The 16,112-nt window shown below is 48.2% G+C and overlaps 1 protein-coding gene across 7 annotated transcripts in view; it reads right to left on the bottom strand.

The window, feature by feature from the left end:
• LOC137532040 (Fc receptor-like protein 5) overlaps window positions 1–16,112 on the bottom strand; it is a 353,036-nt gene that overhangs the window by 71,449 nt on the left and 265,475 nt on the right. For 6 of the 7 annotated variants that reach the window (XM_068252142.1, XM_068252143.1, XM_068252147.1 and 3 more), the window contains one exon: window positions 4,176–4,472. The exons of the other annotated variant lie outside the window; for it this stretch is intronic. In XM_068252142.1, coding sequence (XP_068108243.1) covers window positions 4,176–4,472 — 297 coding nt within the window. The remainder of the gene's footprint in view (window positions 1–4,175; window positions 4,473–16,112) is intronic. 7 annotated transcript variants of the gene reach the window in all.

Genomic DNA, 16,112 nt, shown 5'->3' with positions numbered 1-16,112 from the left:
CAGGTAATGGAGCAAGGAAGGAGCAAGCGACTATTATTTAGAGGTACCAACGGCTCGCCTAGGGCATTATCTCTGACTACACATAGGCGGCAGCGTTTTCCCGACTTTTTAGGGCAATTCTGGACAATGTGACCCTCCTCAGCACAATATAGACAGGGTCTCTCTGACCTTCTGCGATTCTATTCCACTTGTGTTAACCTAGACTGACCGATTTGCATCGGTTCGTCTTGTGGTGACAGAGGTGGAGAAGAGGCGTAGGAAATAGATCTTACAGCGTTTTTCCCACGGGTTAGTTTTTTATAGCGAAGGCGGCGATCAACCCGCATCGCCAATGAAATTGCCTCGTCTAGGGATTTAGGCTCAGGATGCCCTATCATCAGATCAGAAACTGCATCGGACAATCCTGACAGGAAACAATCTAATAAGGCATACGTTCCCCATCTAGCTGACACAGCCCACCTCCTAAACTCTGCGGCATAACTCTCCACCGGATTACGACCCTGCCTGAGAGTCTTTAGCTTCCTCTCAGCCGTGATAGCAATATCCGGATCATCGTAAATAACGGCCATGGCCTTAAAAAACTCCTGAACTGATGATAAAGCCTCATGCTCTGCATGTAGACCATATGCCCATGTTGGTGAATCTCCTGACAAAAGGGTCTTTATAAAAGTTACCCTCTGGTTCTCAGATCCTGACAGATTAGGCTTTAGCTCTAAATAGGATAGCACACGATTTCTAAAATTATGAAAGTCAGATCTATGTCCAGAAAACTTTTCGGGTACGGACATGTGAAGGTCTGTGACTGGAGGGGATCGCACTGCATCAGTAGTCGTTTGAAGTACCTGAACTTTCCCAGACAGTTGGGTGATCTGAGGCTGTTGGGTAATGATCTCCCCTGTAAGACTGTTTACCGCAGTGGTCAGGACTTCAACGTGACTACGCAGTGCGTCCATAATGTTTGGTCTGCTGTTCTGTAACGATCGGTGTCAGCAAGAACAGATTTTCTGATTATTGGTGATCTGCAGTATCACTAATAATACAGATGTTATACCTGATTATGTGGTGATCTGCAGAATCACCAATAATGCAAGTATAGCAAGACACAGGACACCCAGCTGTAAGATAAGTGTTTGGTGCAACAGTAATATAGAACACTGGAACCAGTACTCCAGCAGGCTGGAGACACGGATGAGTAGTGATCGGTTCACCCGAGGAGCGGATGAAGCACAGTAGGACTATGTAGACTGATCACTCGTGGAGCGGGTGATTCAGACTGTACTGCAGCAGATGATCCCCTGATGGGCAGGAGATCAAGACTGTACTGCAGCTTCTGATCACCTGTGGAGCAGGTGATGAGGACAGTACCGTAGTAGCTAGTCACCTGAGGAGCAGGTGATTTAAGACTGTACTGCAGCTATCAACCTGAGGTGCAGGTGATTCAGACTGTACTGCAGCTATCGACCTGAGGAGCAGGTGATTCAGACTATACTGCAGCTATCAACCTGAGGAGCAGGTGATTAAGACTATACTGCAGCTATCAACCTGAGGAGCAGGTGATTACTAAACTGAGAATCCCTCACCAGAACTAAGCTCACTGGTGAGGGCAGAAGAGTCAGACAAGCAGTATCGGCAACACACGGACAGATACAGTACAAAGACAGAAGACTGAATCAGAGTGAGGTATAAACTGAGTCGGCAACTAGATCAGATAGGCATAGGCACAGAATCAGAAGACAGAAGAGTAGTCAAGGCTAGCAGAAAGTCATAACAAATAATACAATTCATTTAGTACTTTAAGCTATCAACAGAATCTGGCTAAGTGTGGATCCCCAGCTCCTGCTGGTTCTAGCACACTTTCGGATCTGACCAGGGAAGGACTGGGACCTTTTGGCCTGGAGGGAAAACACAAACTAGAGGCCCATTTTCACGACAGCCCCAGCCCAAATGAGGTCACATATGCACCCCACGTGCTATATGCCAGTAGTCATGTGGGGCGCCAAAGCAGAAATACAGCAAGGACACTTGAGGGACAGCATGACAGGTAAAGTATAATGAATGCACAGGAGCCGGGGGGCACATATTACATTTTGAGGGACAACGCCAGGGGTTTCCGTCACGTTCATCGTTCATGATTATTGCACTTGATCGACCTGTGATTTCCCAGCATCCCAGATCAATACATTCAGCTAATTTCCACACAAAATCAGTCAAATAGTTGATTGGGCATGCTTATGGCGGCACAGATTTTCATTTGATTCGATAATAATTATTGATCGGCCAGCCCTAAATCATTAAATTAGAGGCAGCCTGGGGGGAAATCTCCCCCCTTCCCCCCTGGCCAGTCCTCCCCTGGATCTGACTAAGGGTCTGAGTGCTAACACGTAGCATTTGCAACAGCAGACAAAGAGCAACTGACAGGAAGGTCCTATATATACTCAAAGCGCTCCACAGCGCCGCCCCAGTCACTCAGCCAATCCGGAGCACTACTGGAGTCAGCTGACCGGCTGATCAGCTGACTCCCCTTCTACTTGCATAAAGGTCCTGTTGCCTGGCACGCGTGTAGCCCTCAGTCTATGTGCAACTGAGTGACCAGGCACAACTCCAACATGTAACAGCGCGGCAGAGGCCGCCGGCTGAGACGCGGATACGGCCGCCATGCCGCTCACCGCTGTGGCGGCCTCACCGCTATCCCTTACAGCACCCTAGTTAGCACGTGCAAAGCATGTTAGCACATGCAAAGTGGCTTTTCACTGGTGTGCTAACACTTAGCACCCTTTTCTGAATCAAGCCCTTTGTGTGTTAGGGTTAGAAAAAGTCAGCGGAGCCAACACCAGCCAAACACAAGGATCACATGGGGCCGGGCAGCCAATGAGAGTCGAGTTAGGCTCAATCCTCTATCTCACTGGTTGTCCACCCCATGTGATTCCCAGCCAAGCTACAAGTGTCTGTATCTCCTCAGTCATGCTTTGCAGCCATAGAAACGTTCGGGGCACTGTCGGTGGGCACTCCGGTCCCCTTTATCCCAGGCACTTTTGCACAGATCAGGGGCACAAGCCCCGGTTCCAAGTCCCTAGTGACACCTCTGCTACTACATACTACTTTATATATGATTCTATTCCTCCCCATATACTGTATACCTTGATTTCAGAGGCAAGGAGATGGAGAGGGGAGGGGAGTTTTCACAGGCTGAGGGGTGGAGATACAGAGCAGCTTGCCTGTGTGTGAAGATGACAAGCAAAACATGGATGCACTCATTGAATCACAGGAGGAAATAATCATATACTGTTAAAGTTATTTGCAGCTGGATTTACTGTGTAAACCATCTAAACTTTAGATAATATATATAGACCAGTTACTTGCAATAGTTATTTTTACATCTTGGATCCGCCTTAAGAAGACCAAAAATCCCTCTATTAAGAAGCAATGCTCAGTGTAATTCAGCCTTCTCAAAACAGAAGGTATTTGCAATAATTCAGCTGTAAGTGAGCAAATGTGGTTTCCCATGATGCATTACTCCCAAATATGCAAATCACCTGTTTATGATTTTGAAAGCAAGACTGCACATCCATAACAGGTGGTGTATAGTGAGCCTGTAGCTAATAAATTGTACAGAGCCAAAACAGTCCAACATGCAGACAGCCTGTTTCAGACTTATTGGTCCTCATCAGTGCATGGCATGGGTTGATATGGCTTTATTGCATAGGGAATGGACCAGAACTCAGGTATACCCAGACAGCTCATGGTGACCCAAAACCATCTGGAAGGTCTAAAAGAGACCAAAAAGCCCTCTATCATAAAGCAAAGCTAAATCTAATTTTGTAAATTAAAACAAAGTATTTGCAATAAATAAGCTTTAAGTTAGCAACTGTTGTTTCCCATGATGCATCACCCATGCATATGCAAATCACCAGTTTCTGCCCCTGAAAGCCGGACTGAAGGGATGATTTGTATATTCAGGAGAGATGCATCATGGGAAACAGTTTCTCACTCAAAGATACTTTTGCTAGTTAGGTGAAAATACATTAGTAGATTCCATGAGCGTAATCTTGCGTCACCTGCTAAAATTACGTGAAATCAAGATTACCCACAACATCGTGATTATGATCAGAATTGTAATTGCCAAAATTATGCCAACCTTCACAAAAAGCCACATTACCCATTATGAGTCTGCACACCTTGCACTAGAACATTTCTTATGTTGCTTCTCTTGACGATGTTAGCCTTGTAGGTGGAATGGCCGACGTAAACAGAAACTTCGCAGAAATAGTTTCCAGAGTCCTTTTCGTTAGACATTTTTGAGTAATCCGTGGAAAATTCATTTTTCTGTAAAGGATTCCCGTCCTTGTAGAAAGAATAGCTCAATCTGGTATTCGACCTCTCTGGATGGCATGTTGTATCACATGATAGAGAAAAGAAAAAAAAATCTCCTACTTTTGTGTAGGAACCCTCTAATATTGGAGTGGAAAACAAATCTGAAACACAAGAAAGTAGTTTGTTGTTGACAAGGGCCGGCATGATGAAAGTTATTGCTGCCTATCATATTGTACAACTTGTCATACTGTGCATGTGCGCAGTATGGACAGCGCCAGTGGTGCTCAGCAGAGCTCGAATATTCGAGTAGCTCGAATATTCGAGCTCTTTTTTCAGCTATTCGAGCTCGAATACCGAGCTCGAATAGCTGCAGCTACTCGAATGGGCTATTCGAGTGAACTCGAATAGCCCATTCACTATTCGAGCTATTCGAGCAAACAGCGCTATTCGAGCTCGAATACCGAGCTCGAATTGCGTCATAGGCCAGATTGGTGTCCTTAGAGCCAATCAGAGGGCTCCCAGGCCCTCTGACGGCAGCTAATCACAGAGGGGGACCCTGGCCAGCCCCTACACTATAAATAGCGGCTGCCATGTTCCGTTTTTCCGTCCTTGCCTGACTTTGTACAGAGAGAGATCTGCTCCTTTGTGCTTTGGCTTAGCAAGAGCTCTATTGTGGTCAATTACCTAGCGTTTTTGCTCACATACACCTCCTATACACACCTATATTGTTGTTAGTTAGATAGACATTGTATTTTAGTTAGTAGCTTGTGTGTTACATAGAGACAGACACAGCTGCTGCAGGCAAGCTTACATTGCTTTAGGCCTCAGGGCCTTGCCTGTGTGGGCAGCTGTCCTCCTGTCCTCTGTTAGTTTTTATACCAGTGTTTCTGCTGTCCTTTACTAGTACTGAGTGATTGTATTTTGTAGTAACTGTACTAGGACACTCACTGTCACTGTTTGTTCATAGCTCCTGCGTGTGTGCGTGCAGTACACACACTCTATTTCCTTCTGATTACTATTGATTATTGTAATTTCTAGTTGTACTTACTAACTACTTAGTACTAAGGACACTCAGTCACTGTTCATAGGCTAGCTCCTGCGTGTGTGTGTGCGTGCACTGTCAGTACACACACTCTATTTCCTTCTGGTTACTACTGATTATTGTAATTTCTAGTTGTACACTTACTTACTACTTACTACTAGGGACACTCAGTCACTGTTCATAGGCTAGCTCCTGCGTGTGTGTGTGCGTGCACTCAGTACACACACACACTCTATTTCCTTCTACTTAATCTGATTACTACTGATTATTGTATTTTCTAGTTAGTGTACTAGGGAACACACTCACTGTTCACTGTTCACACTTATACTGATTACTGAATTATTGTATTTTGTATTAGTACTGTACTAGTAATCACTTAGCGATCTAATCACTTAGTGATTAGTGTCACCTCACCCACCAACCCACTCCATTAAAGTACCCCACTTTTTCACCCGCCCTTTTAAAAAACTTTTTTGTTTACGCCCAAAACATCAAAGATGTCTGGAAGGGGCAGCCAGCACGCTTTGGGCAAGGGGAAGGGCAGCAAGGGAATCAAGAGGAGAGGGAGCAGCATTGTGGCAAGCCACCATGCATAGTTCCGCAGCAGCAGCAGCTGCGTCAGTGGCTAACATTCCTCCTATAGCCACTGGCCGTGGACGCCTTGGGCGCCGCCCAGCAGGAGCAACTCACGCTGCAGAGACACAGCAGCAGCAGCAGCAGCGTGTAGTACCTGCTCCTATTTTCCTCCAGCCGGGTCGGAAACGTCCCATTGAGGAAAAGGATGCAGACACTGTGGTGCAACTGATGACGGAGGATGAGCAGCCCGCCATCAGCTCTGCATCCGAGGCCTCCACCCTCACCACCACCACCACCACCACCCCTGTTCGCAGCAGCCGCCCAGCAGGGCCTGGGGAGGAGGCCAGTTCACCGTCAGTCGCCGACCTGTCATTCAGCAGTCTTTTGACCCCAGGCATCATGAGTCAATTGTCTGCTGTTGTTGGCGATCTTGAGGAGGAGATGCTGATGGGCACTTTGGGGGAGGAGGGATTGGACAGCAAGACTGTGGCGACAGTCAAGCAGCCCATCCATGCATCAGGAGAGGAGTTTGGGGGGTCATCATCCCAGCAGGACATGTTTCAGGAGGGGGATGATGATGATGACACGGTGACAGACAAAGACTGGGTGCCACCAGCTCCAGGGGATGTCGTCATCAGCAGCTCTGAGGAGGAGGAGGAGGATGCGCTTGTGGGCCTTGCAAGGAGGCGCATCATTGCAAGCATTGGCAGCAGTAGGCAGGTCCCACAGCCTGCTGGTGTCTCAGGCTCAGCAGCAGCAGCAGCATCTGCCAGTACCACCACCAGCCGCACCCAAGCCCCCGCCCCAACCACCACAGGGAGACAGGCAGCAGCGGCTCCAGGCCGTAGGGGTTTTTTTTTGTCACCAATCTGGCGATTTTTCACCATGCCCACAGTGTACAGCAAGTACGCTACTTGCAACCACTGTCAGCGGAAGTTGAGCAGAGGTGCAGACCCCTTAAAGTTCAGCACCAGCTCGCTCATCAACCACCTTGCTGCGAAACATTTCCACCAGCATGAGGAGTTCCAGAGGCTAAAGGCATCTGGTGCTGGCAGTGGCACCACACCCATCACTGCACAGCCTTCAGCAGCAGCAGCAGCAATAGCAGCCACCCGCCCTCCTGCTCCTCCAGCAGCACCAGCAGGAGTGCGGAAACGCACTGCTCCTCCCCCCTCTGCAACTCCTGCCGCCGACACTGAGGCCTGTTCTGGCAGCCAGTCCTCAGTGCCTCCTCTGCTGTGTCCGCTGATTCCCGTGCCAGCAAAAGGCCACGCCAGAGCCTTTTAAGCGAGTCCTTCCAGGGGGTGGTTAGGGCTCTGCCTCCCAGCAGCCGTCGCGTGCGTCAGCTGAACGGCTTGCTGGCATGGGCCATGTGCTCCCAACTCCTGCCGTACACGCTCGTGCAGGAGGGGAGCGACATGCGTGCGCTGCTTGCTTGTGCAGCCCCAGACTGGCAGCTCCCCAGCAGACACTTTTTCGCCCGCAAGGCCATTCCTGCACTGCACCGCTTTGTGATGGCCAATGTGGAGTGAGGGCTGGAGCACGCGGTTGGTGAAAGGGTCCACGTCACCATGGACTCCTGGAGCAGCCGTTTCGGGACAGGCCGCTACCTGTCCTTCACTGTCCACTGGGTCAGCTTGGTAGAAGGGGGTGAGGATGGGAGAGCAGCAGCGGGCACAGCAGCAGCAGCAACACAGTGGGTGGTGCCACCCCGCAGGGTCAGGGGAACTGCAGCAGGTTCCTCCGATCCTCTGCCATCCTCCGGCACACCTGGCCAAACCCCCCGCCTCAGCAGCAGCGTGAAGGCCCGCCACTGCCAAGCGCTGCTGCAGTTGGTCAGCCTTGGGAAGACCAAACTGACGGCAACCCATGTGTTGGCCAAACTCCAGGAGCAGGAGAGGATTTGGCTGACCCCCAGAGGCCTCAGAGTCGGAGAGGTGGTGGCCGACAATGGGGCCAATCTGGTTGCCGCAATTGACAGGGGAAACCTGACCCACATCCCCTGTCTTGCCCACGTGCTGAACCTGGTGGTGCAGAAGTTCTTGCGCACCTACCAGGGGATGGGCGAACTGCTGGAAACGGCAAGGAACGTTGTGCATCACTTCCGGCGCTCGGCTGCAGCCTGTGCAAGCCTGGAAGACGTGCAAAAGGAGCTGGAGCTGCCACGCCATCGGCTGATCCTTGACGTTCCAACTCGCTGGAACTCCACCCTGGCGATGTTGGAGCGTCTGGTTGAACAGAAGCACGCTGTCAACCAGTACCTTGCCCTGGCCACTGTTTCTCGCTCAGAGAAGGGACAAGACCAGCAACATCCCGTCCATCGTCCCCGATATTGACTGGAGGCACATGCAGCACGTGTGCTTAGTGCTGGCTCCCTTTCTGCAGGCCACTAACATGGTGAGCAGGGACCATGCTATGGTCTGCGAGTGGGTGCCCCTGGTTTGTCTGCTGAAGAGGGCCCTCAATGCTTTGCTGGAACAGGGAGCGGCAGCCTTGGACCAGCAGGAGCGGCAAGCAGCTGCACAGTCCACCTCTGAGGGGGAGGAGGACTTGGTGGAGGTCCCTGACCTTGCTGCTGATGAGGGGGATCAGCACAGCGCCGCTGAGTTGGTGCGGGGGTGGAGAGAGGATGAGGCGGCAGAGGAGGAGGATGAGGACAGCACGCCGTCGATGTGCCAGCAGACGTGGCCCGCCTCTTCCCAATGGCAGCGCACATGCTGACGTGCCTGCGCAAGGACCCCAGGGTGATCCAGATGAAGCAGAGGGAGGACATCTGGATCAGCATGATGTTGTACCCACGCCTCAAGGGGAAGTTGAGCCAGTTCCTGCCGCCTGCAGGAGGAGACCCAGCGCAACAAATAAGGAGCTTGCAGCAGGCCCTTGTTGAGCGCTTGGAGGAAGCCTTCCCCCAGACTTCCACCCCCACTGTCCAGCCAGCACAGAGGCAGCAGCAGGTGCCTGCATCCAGCAGCAAGCGCCCCACAGACCTGCTGTCTCTCATCAATGAGCTCTACAGGACTGTAGAGGCTTCCGGCAGCAGTGACTAGAGAGGAGGTGCATGCAGCAGCATCCTCCTCCGGTCACAGCCAGCGCCTGACCCGCATGGTGGCTGACTACATGGGGTCCTACAGCGGGCTTGACAGCGATGCCCCTGTTGATCCCATGGAGTATTGGGTCAAGCGCCTGGAGATCTGGAGCGAGCTGGCGCAGTACGCCCTGGAAGTGCTGTCCTGCCCCCCTTCTAGCGTGCTGTCCGAGCGCTGCTTCAGTGCAGCTGGTGGCGTGGTCACCGAGAAACGCTCATGTCTGTCTCACAAGTCTGTGGACAGACTGACGTTTCTCAAGATGAACCAGGCGTGGGTGGAAGGCGAGTTCCTGGCCCCTGTTGTCGGCGAGAGGGGGACATGAACTGGCTGCCGGAAGAACCATCGTTAATGTGCCTTACCACCCTTTACCACCTCCTGGCTCCTGCTCACTAAGCCAGCCTGGTTCAGTTTGACTATTACGTCGCCTGCAGCCACACATTTTACATCTACAGTGGGCTGCTGTGTACTGCCCTTCTGCTGTCTGTCTGTCTGTGTTTCCCACTGCCAGGGTACACAGATTTACCTTCTGCTGCCACTCTGCCACCAGCTATTACGTCAAACAATAGCTATATCTGTGTAATTTGCTGTAAAAAATAAATAAAAAGTAAACCATTAAAAAAAAAAAGGTTCAATTTTTCTGAGGTGCACGGGTTGAAAACTGTGTTGTCCCAGTTGTGTATTGGACACGATGTGGGCTGCACGACCGCTGTCTGGGACCTCCTGTTGTGTTTATTTACAGCCCTGGTATCAACGCTAGGTACCAGGGCTATTATGTCACGCTGCCTACCTACCTGCTGCCACACTCACACTACTCCTCCATTCCTCCTGCTGCTGCTGCTGCCTGTCTGTGTTTCCCACTGCCAAGGGTACACAGATTTTACCTTCTGCTGCCACTCTGCCACCAGCTATTACGTCCAACAATAGCTACTCTCATTACTCCTCCATTCCTCCTGCTGCTGCTGCTGCCTGTCTGTGTTTCCCACTGCCAGGGTACACAGATTTACCTTCTGCTGCCACTCTGCCACCAGCTATTATGTCAAACAACAGCTATATCTGTGTAATTTGCTGTAAAAAAAAAAAAAAGTAAACCATTAAAAAAAAAAAAAAAGGGGGTTTAATTTTTCTGAGGTGCCCGGGTTGAAAACAGTGTTGTCCCAGTTGTGTATTGGACACGATGTGGGCTGCACAACCGCTGTCTGGGACCTCCTGTTGTGTTTATTTACAGCCCTGGTATCAACACTAGGTACCAGGGCTATTATGTCACGCTGCCTACCTACCTGCTGCCACACTCACACTACTCCTCCATTCCTCCTGCTGCTGCCTGTCTGTGTTTCCCACTGCCAAGGGTACACAGATTTTACCTTCTGCTGCCACTCTGCCACCAGCTATTACGTCCAACAATAGCTACTCTCATTACTCCTCCATTCCTCCTGCTGCTGCTGCTGCCTGTCTGTGTTTCCCACTGCCAGGGTACACAGATTTACCTTCTGCTGCCACTCTGCCACCAGCTATTACGTCAAACAATAGCTACTCTCATTACTCCTCCATTCCTCCTGCTGCTGCTGCTGCTGTCTGTGTTTCCCACTGCCAGGGTACACAGAATTACCTTCTGCTGCCACTCTGCCACCAGCTATTACGTCCAACAATAGCTATATCTGTGTAATTTGCTGTAAAAAAAAATTAAATTAAATTTAAACAAAAAGTTTAATTTTTCTGAGGTGCCCGGGTTGAAAACTGTGTTGTCCCAGTTGTGTATTGGACACGATGTGGGCTGCACGACCGCTGTCTGGGACCTCCTGTTGTGTTTATTTACAGCCCTGGTATCACCGCTAGGTACCAGGGCTATTATGTCACGCTGCCTGCCTCATTGACTGCCTGCTGCCACACACTCATCCTCCTCCTCCTGCTGCTGAATTTACCTCCTGCTGTCTGTGTGTTTCCACTGCCAGGGAGCACATACAATGGCGCTTCCACCATGCGCCACCAACTATTTGTTACAATCAAAAATAGCTGCATTTCTTTAAAAAAAAACAAAAAAAATATATATACTTTTTATTTATACTTTGTGATATTATTTTTAGAGGTGTCCGGGTTGAAAACTGTGTTGTCCCAGTTGTGTATTGGACATGATGTGGGCTTCACGACCGCTGTCTGGAACCTCATGCTGTGTATTTACGGCCTGGAACCACCGCTAGGTACCACACAGCCTATTATGTCTCGCTGCCTGCCTCATTGACTGCCTGCTGCCACACAATCATCCTCCTCCTCCTGCTGCTGCTGCTGAATTTACCTCCTGTTGTCTGTGTGTTTCCACTGCCAGGGAGCACATACAATGGCGCTTCCAACATGCGTGCGCCACCAGCTATTTATTACGCTCAAAAATAGCTGCATTTCTTTAAAAAAATATATATAAAAGAGAAATAAGTGAAGAAGAAGAAGACGATATAGAAGAAGAAGAAGATATAGAAAAAGAAGAAGAAGAAGAAGGAGAAGAAGAAGAGGATATAGAAAAAGAAGATATAGAAAAAGAAAGATATAGAAGAAGAAGATGAAGAAGAAGAAGATGATGAAGAAGAAGATGATGAAGAAGAAGAAGAAGATGATGAAGAAGAAGAAGAAGATGATGAAGAAGAAGATGATGAAGAAGAAGAAGATGATGAAGAAGAAGAAGATGATGATGAAGAAGAAGAAGATGATGAAGAAGATAATGAAGAAGAAGATGATGATGAAGAAGAAGAAGATGATGATGATGATGATGATGATGATGATGATGATGATGATGATGATGATGATGATGATGATGATGATGATGATGATGAAGAAGAAGAAGAAGAAGAAGAAGAAGAAGAAGAAGAAGAAGAAGAAGAAGAAGAAGAAGAAGAAGAAGAAGAAGAAGAAGAAGAAGAAGAAGAAGAAGAAGAAGAAGAAGAAGAAGAAGAAGAAGAAGAAGAAGAAGAAGAAGAAGAAGAAGAAGAAGAAGAAGAAGAAGAAGAAGATGAAGAAGAAGAAGAAGATGAAGAAGAAGAAGAAGATGAAGAAGAAGAAGAAGAAGAAGAAGAAGAAGAAGAAGAAGAAGAAGATGAAGAAGAAGAAGAAGAAGAAGAAGATGAAGAAGAAGAAGAAGAAGAAGAAGAAGAAGAAGAAGATGAAGAAGAAGAAGAAGAAGAAGAAGAAGAAAAAGAAGAAGATGAAGAAGAAGAAGAAGAAGAAGAAGAAGACGATATAGAAGAAGAAGAAGAAGAAGAAGACGATATAGAAGAAGAAGAAGAAGACGATATAGAAGAAGAAGAAGAAGAAGATATAGAAGAAGAAGAAGAAGATATAGAAGAAGATATAGAAGAAGAAGAAGAAGGTATAGAAGAAGAAGAAGTATATACACTACTGAACAGAATTTTGGACACAACTTCTCTTCTCTTTCCACCTTTTTTTTTTTTTTTAAAGGAACATCCCCACATAATCACTTGCTGTTGTTACTTGGAAAAAAAGATGTTTCTTGCATCATTCACCCTCAAAACAAGTGTTGGAAGGCTATTTAAGGCCAATTCGAATAGTCAGCTCGAATAATGAGCTTGAATACCGACTCGAATAGTGAGCTCGAAGTCCGAGGTCGAATCGAATAGTAAAAAATATTCGACTCGAATATTCGACTGAATTCGAATAATTTACTATTCGAATTCGACCAAACTCGAATAATAAAAAGGGGTATCCGAGCATCACTGGACAGCGCAAGCGCTGCTTCTTTCGGTCATTATGCATGTAATTTATTGCAACCACAGTTCCCTCCGGGGGGGGGGGGGGGGGGGGCTTATAAATTGAGCAAGAAGGGGGGATTGTTCCCTCCAGGGAGGGGGGTGTTATTAGTTGAGCAAGAGGGGGGATTGTTCCCTGCGGGGGGGTTGTTATTAGCTGAACAAGAAGGGAGTTTAGTTCCCTCCAGGGGGTTATTAGTTGAACAAGAGGGGGGTTTAGAACCATCCAGGGGGGTATTAGTTGAGCAAGAGATTGTTCCCTCCAGGGGGGGATTTTTTTAGTTGAACAAGAGGGGGGTTTAGTTCCCTCAGGGGGGGGGGGGAGGGTTATTAGTTGAGCAACAAGGGGGGTTTACTTACCTCCAGGGGGGGTATCAGTTGAGCAAGAGGGGAGGGTTCTGTGTGAGAATGTGTTTGTCAGCATGCACACAGCTTATGCTGGTGTATGTGCATGGTGCACATGGATACATTATGATAGCTCCCTTGTGCGATTGGTAAGATGCGCTATCTGTCCCAGGAGAGGACGTCAGGATGTGTGCTCCTAATCCATTGATAGGTTTGATGCAATGAATGTGTTTGCATGTCTGCACTATGCATGTTACAGGGCCAGAGTTAGGACACCTATGTTTACCTGGGTACTTCTGCGCAGTATAGGTGACTAAGCATAAGAATGCATTCTTCTGTGAACTAAGACCCTGGCTTTTAACTTAGCTGTAGGGATAACAGTTGTGCCTGGATGAGTGAATCTGTGAATGCATTTGTTTGAACATTTGCATGCGAGAGTGCGAAGGGTTAATAGATTTTTGCTGTTTTCTAGCCACACCGCCTTCAGCACCTCCCCTTCCTTAAGAGCTTATTTAATGTCCTAACTAGATGCGATGTGCCTGGATATATGTATTTTTTTCTGTGTGAGAATCGGGTTAAGTTGTGTTGCATTTTCTGATACACATAGCTTGAAGTCAATGGTAAGGTTGCACTTTCTGATAGGTATACCTATAAATAAGTGCAACCGGTTGCAAAATCTTATAAAGTTGCAAAAAATTTCACCACACCGGTCTGAGGCAGAGGCGAGAGAGGCTCCAGCCTCAGGGCGCAGTGTAGGAGGGGGCGCTCAACTCACTCAGCTATCATTCCCCTTTTGTGTTTGAAGCAGGGAGAAATAAGAAAAGGGGATACATGGCAGTGACTGCAAGCCAGATAACTAGAGATTAAGGTGTTGGGGGCCCTGGTGTGCCTCTTAAGGTGGCCACACACGATACAGAAAAATGATCCAATTTTATAGCAATTCGATAAAACCAATCATATCTCCTGAAAAAAAATCGAAAGCTTTATCAGTAGTTATTACAACGAAATTATCTATACCTTGTTTTTTTCCGCCACCAATTAGGCTTTCTTTGGTACAAACACCTCTGGGAGGCTTAGTCTGGGAGGCGTGGCTTCACATGGGAGGGGTGGATTAGTTCAGGGGCAGGTGGGCGTCGGAATCACTATTTTTCCACTCTCGCCTTTGGTGCAACTTAGCCTAGAAACTACCCTGGTCAGCAATGGGTATTCTGACTGGTCTGCACTCTGCAGCAATTCACAAGGCTATAACTATAGGAAAGCAGATGTTATAATCACTTGGGACTCCATGGCAGTGGGTTACTAACCTTCACGCCGTCCTAAGCAAGGATCCATACTCCAGATCAGGTTTTGTTGTAGCTATACTTGTTGGCCCTTGCAAGATGAGCCCCTGGCTATGAGGGTCACCAAGGGGAGGCAAGGGAAGGGGGATTGGGAGGCCCCCTGGCTACTCATTTTCATTCCCAGCCAGATAGGATTATTAACCCCCTTGCCGTTCCAATTATTGCGGCAAGGGGGCAGCGCAGCACTTTTTTAAAAAATGGTTGTTTTTTTTTAAATCATGTAGCTAGCCTAGCGCATCAGAACGGGATTTCCTGCAAGGCTCCCCCCGTGGCCATGGGGCGGGATGACGTCACCGACGTCATGGATGTCGAGACGTCAGAGGGAATCCTGATCCACCCCTCAGCGCTGCCTGGCACTGATTGGCCAGGCTGCGCAGGGTTCTGGGGGGTGCGGCTGGTGCGGCGGGTAGCAGCGAATCGGCAGGTAGCGGCGGCGATTGCATACTACATGCAGCTAGCAAAGTGCTAGCTGTGTGTAGGAAAAAAAATTGCGAAAATCGGCCAAGTAGGGCCAAAGCAATCCTCCTGCGCAAGTTACCCCGAGCTCAGCTCGGGATAACCGGCAAGGAGGTTAAGCTTTCTGATGCTTCTCTATCATGGCCAGCATTAAAGGGACACTGAAGTGAAAGGGATATGGAGAATAGCATATTTATTTCCTTTTAAACAATGCAGACTTAATGGCTGCCCTGCTGATACTCCGTCTCTAATACTTTTAGCCATAGGCCCTGAACAAGCATGCAGCAGATCAGGTGTTTTTGACTGAGGTCTGACTAGGTTAGCTGCATGCTTGTTTCAGGTTTGCAGTTCAGACACTACTGCAGCCGAATTGGTCAGCAGGACAGCCAGGGGACTGGTAATGTTTAAAAAGAAATACATATGGCAGGCAGCCACCGTATCCCTCTCACTTCAATTTCACTTTTTGAGAAATGTGTACTCCAGTAGCAGTTCTGTAAGACCAGACCAAAAAGCCTAGTCTTTCTTTCTCATGTGCATCAATCAGTTTGTGAGCACCCCCGACCCTGTCTCCGGTCCACAAAGTGTCCTTTTTTGGACCACTATTGGCAGGGATTAACTACTGCATACTGGGAAGTTGGGAACAATCCACATGAGCTGCTGTTTTGGCCATTGTGAAGATGCTTGAAATCGGTCATCAACCCAACCATCACAACAATCTATGTAGCTTTTACAGAAGCCTTTCTGTGAAAGCTACATAGATTGTTGTGCTTGCCCATTTTTCCTGCTTTCAAAATCCTGATCTCAAGAACTGACTGTTCACTTTTGCTTGTTTGAAGGCACCCAAAATATGCTAAAATTACTAAAAACTAGAGACTATTTAAAACAGAGAGGTAGTGTTGGACTTACCTATCCTGAAAAACTTAGCCAAAAGTGTCTTTGAAAAATATAAGTTTTTAAAGAGAACCAGAGATGAAGCACCCTCATGTATTTTACCATATATGTCAATGGAAACATGACAGTAAACACCTACCCTGCTTTCTGTTTCATTCTTCTCTGCTAAATCTGCCTGTTATCAGCTCTGATACGAATCCCCAACTGAGACTGACAGACGGCCGGGTGGGCAGTTAGGCAAATAGGTAGCCAGGTGGGCAGTTAGGTAGCTGGGTGGCATGGTAGGCAGATAGGTAGACGGGTGGGAGGGTAGGTA

Source organism: Hyperolius riggenbachi, chromosome 9, assembly GCF_040937935.1.
Source record: "Hyperolius riggenbachi isolate aHypRig1 chromosome 9, aHypRig1.pri, whole genome shotgun sequence".
Classification (NCBI taxonomy): domain Eukaryota; kingdom Metazoa; phylum Chordata; class Amphibia; order Anura; family Hyperoliidae; genus Hyperolius; species Hyperolius riggenbachi.
Note: the sequence above shows the minus strand (reverse complement) of the source record. Positions and strands in the feature narration are given on the sequence as shown.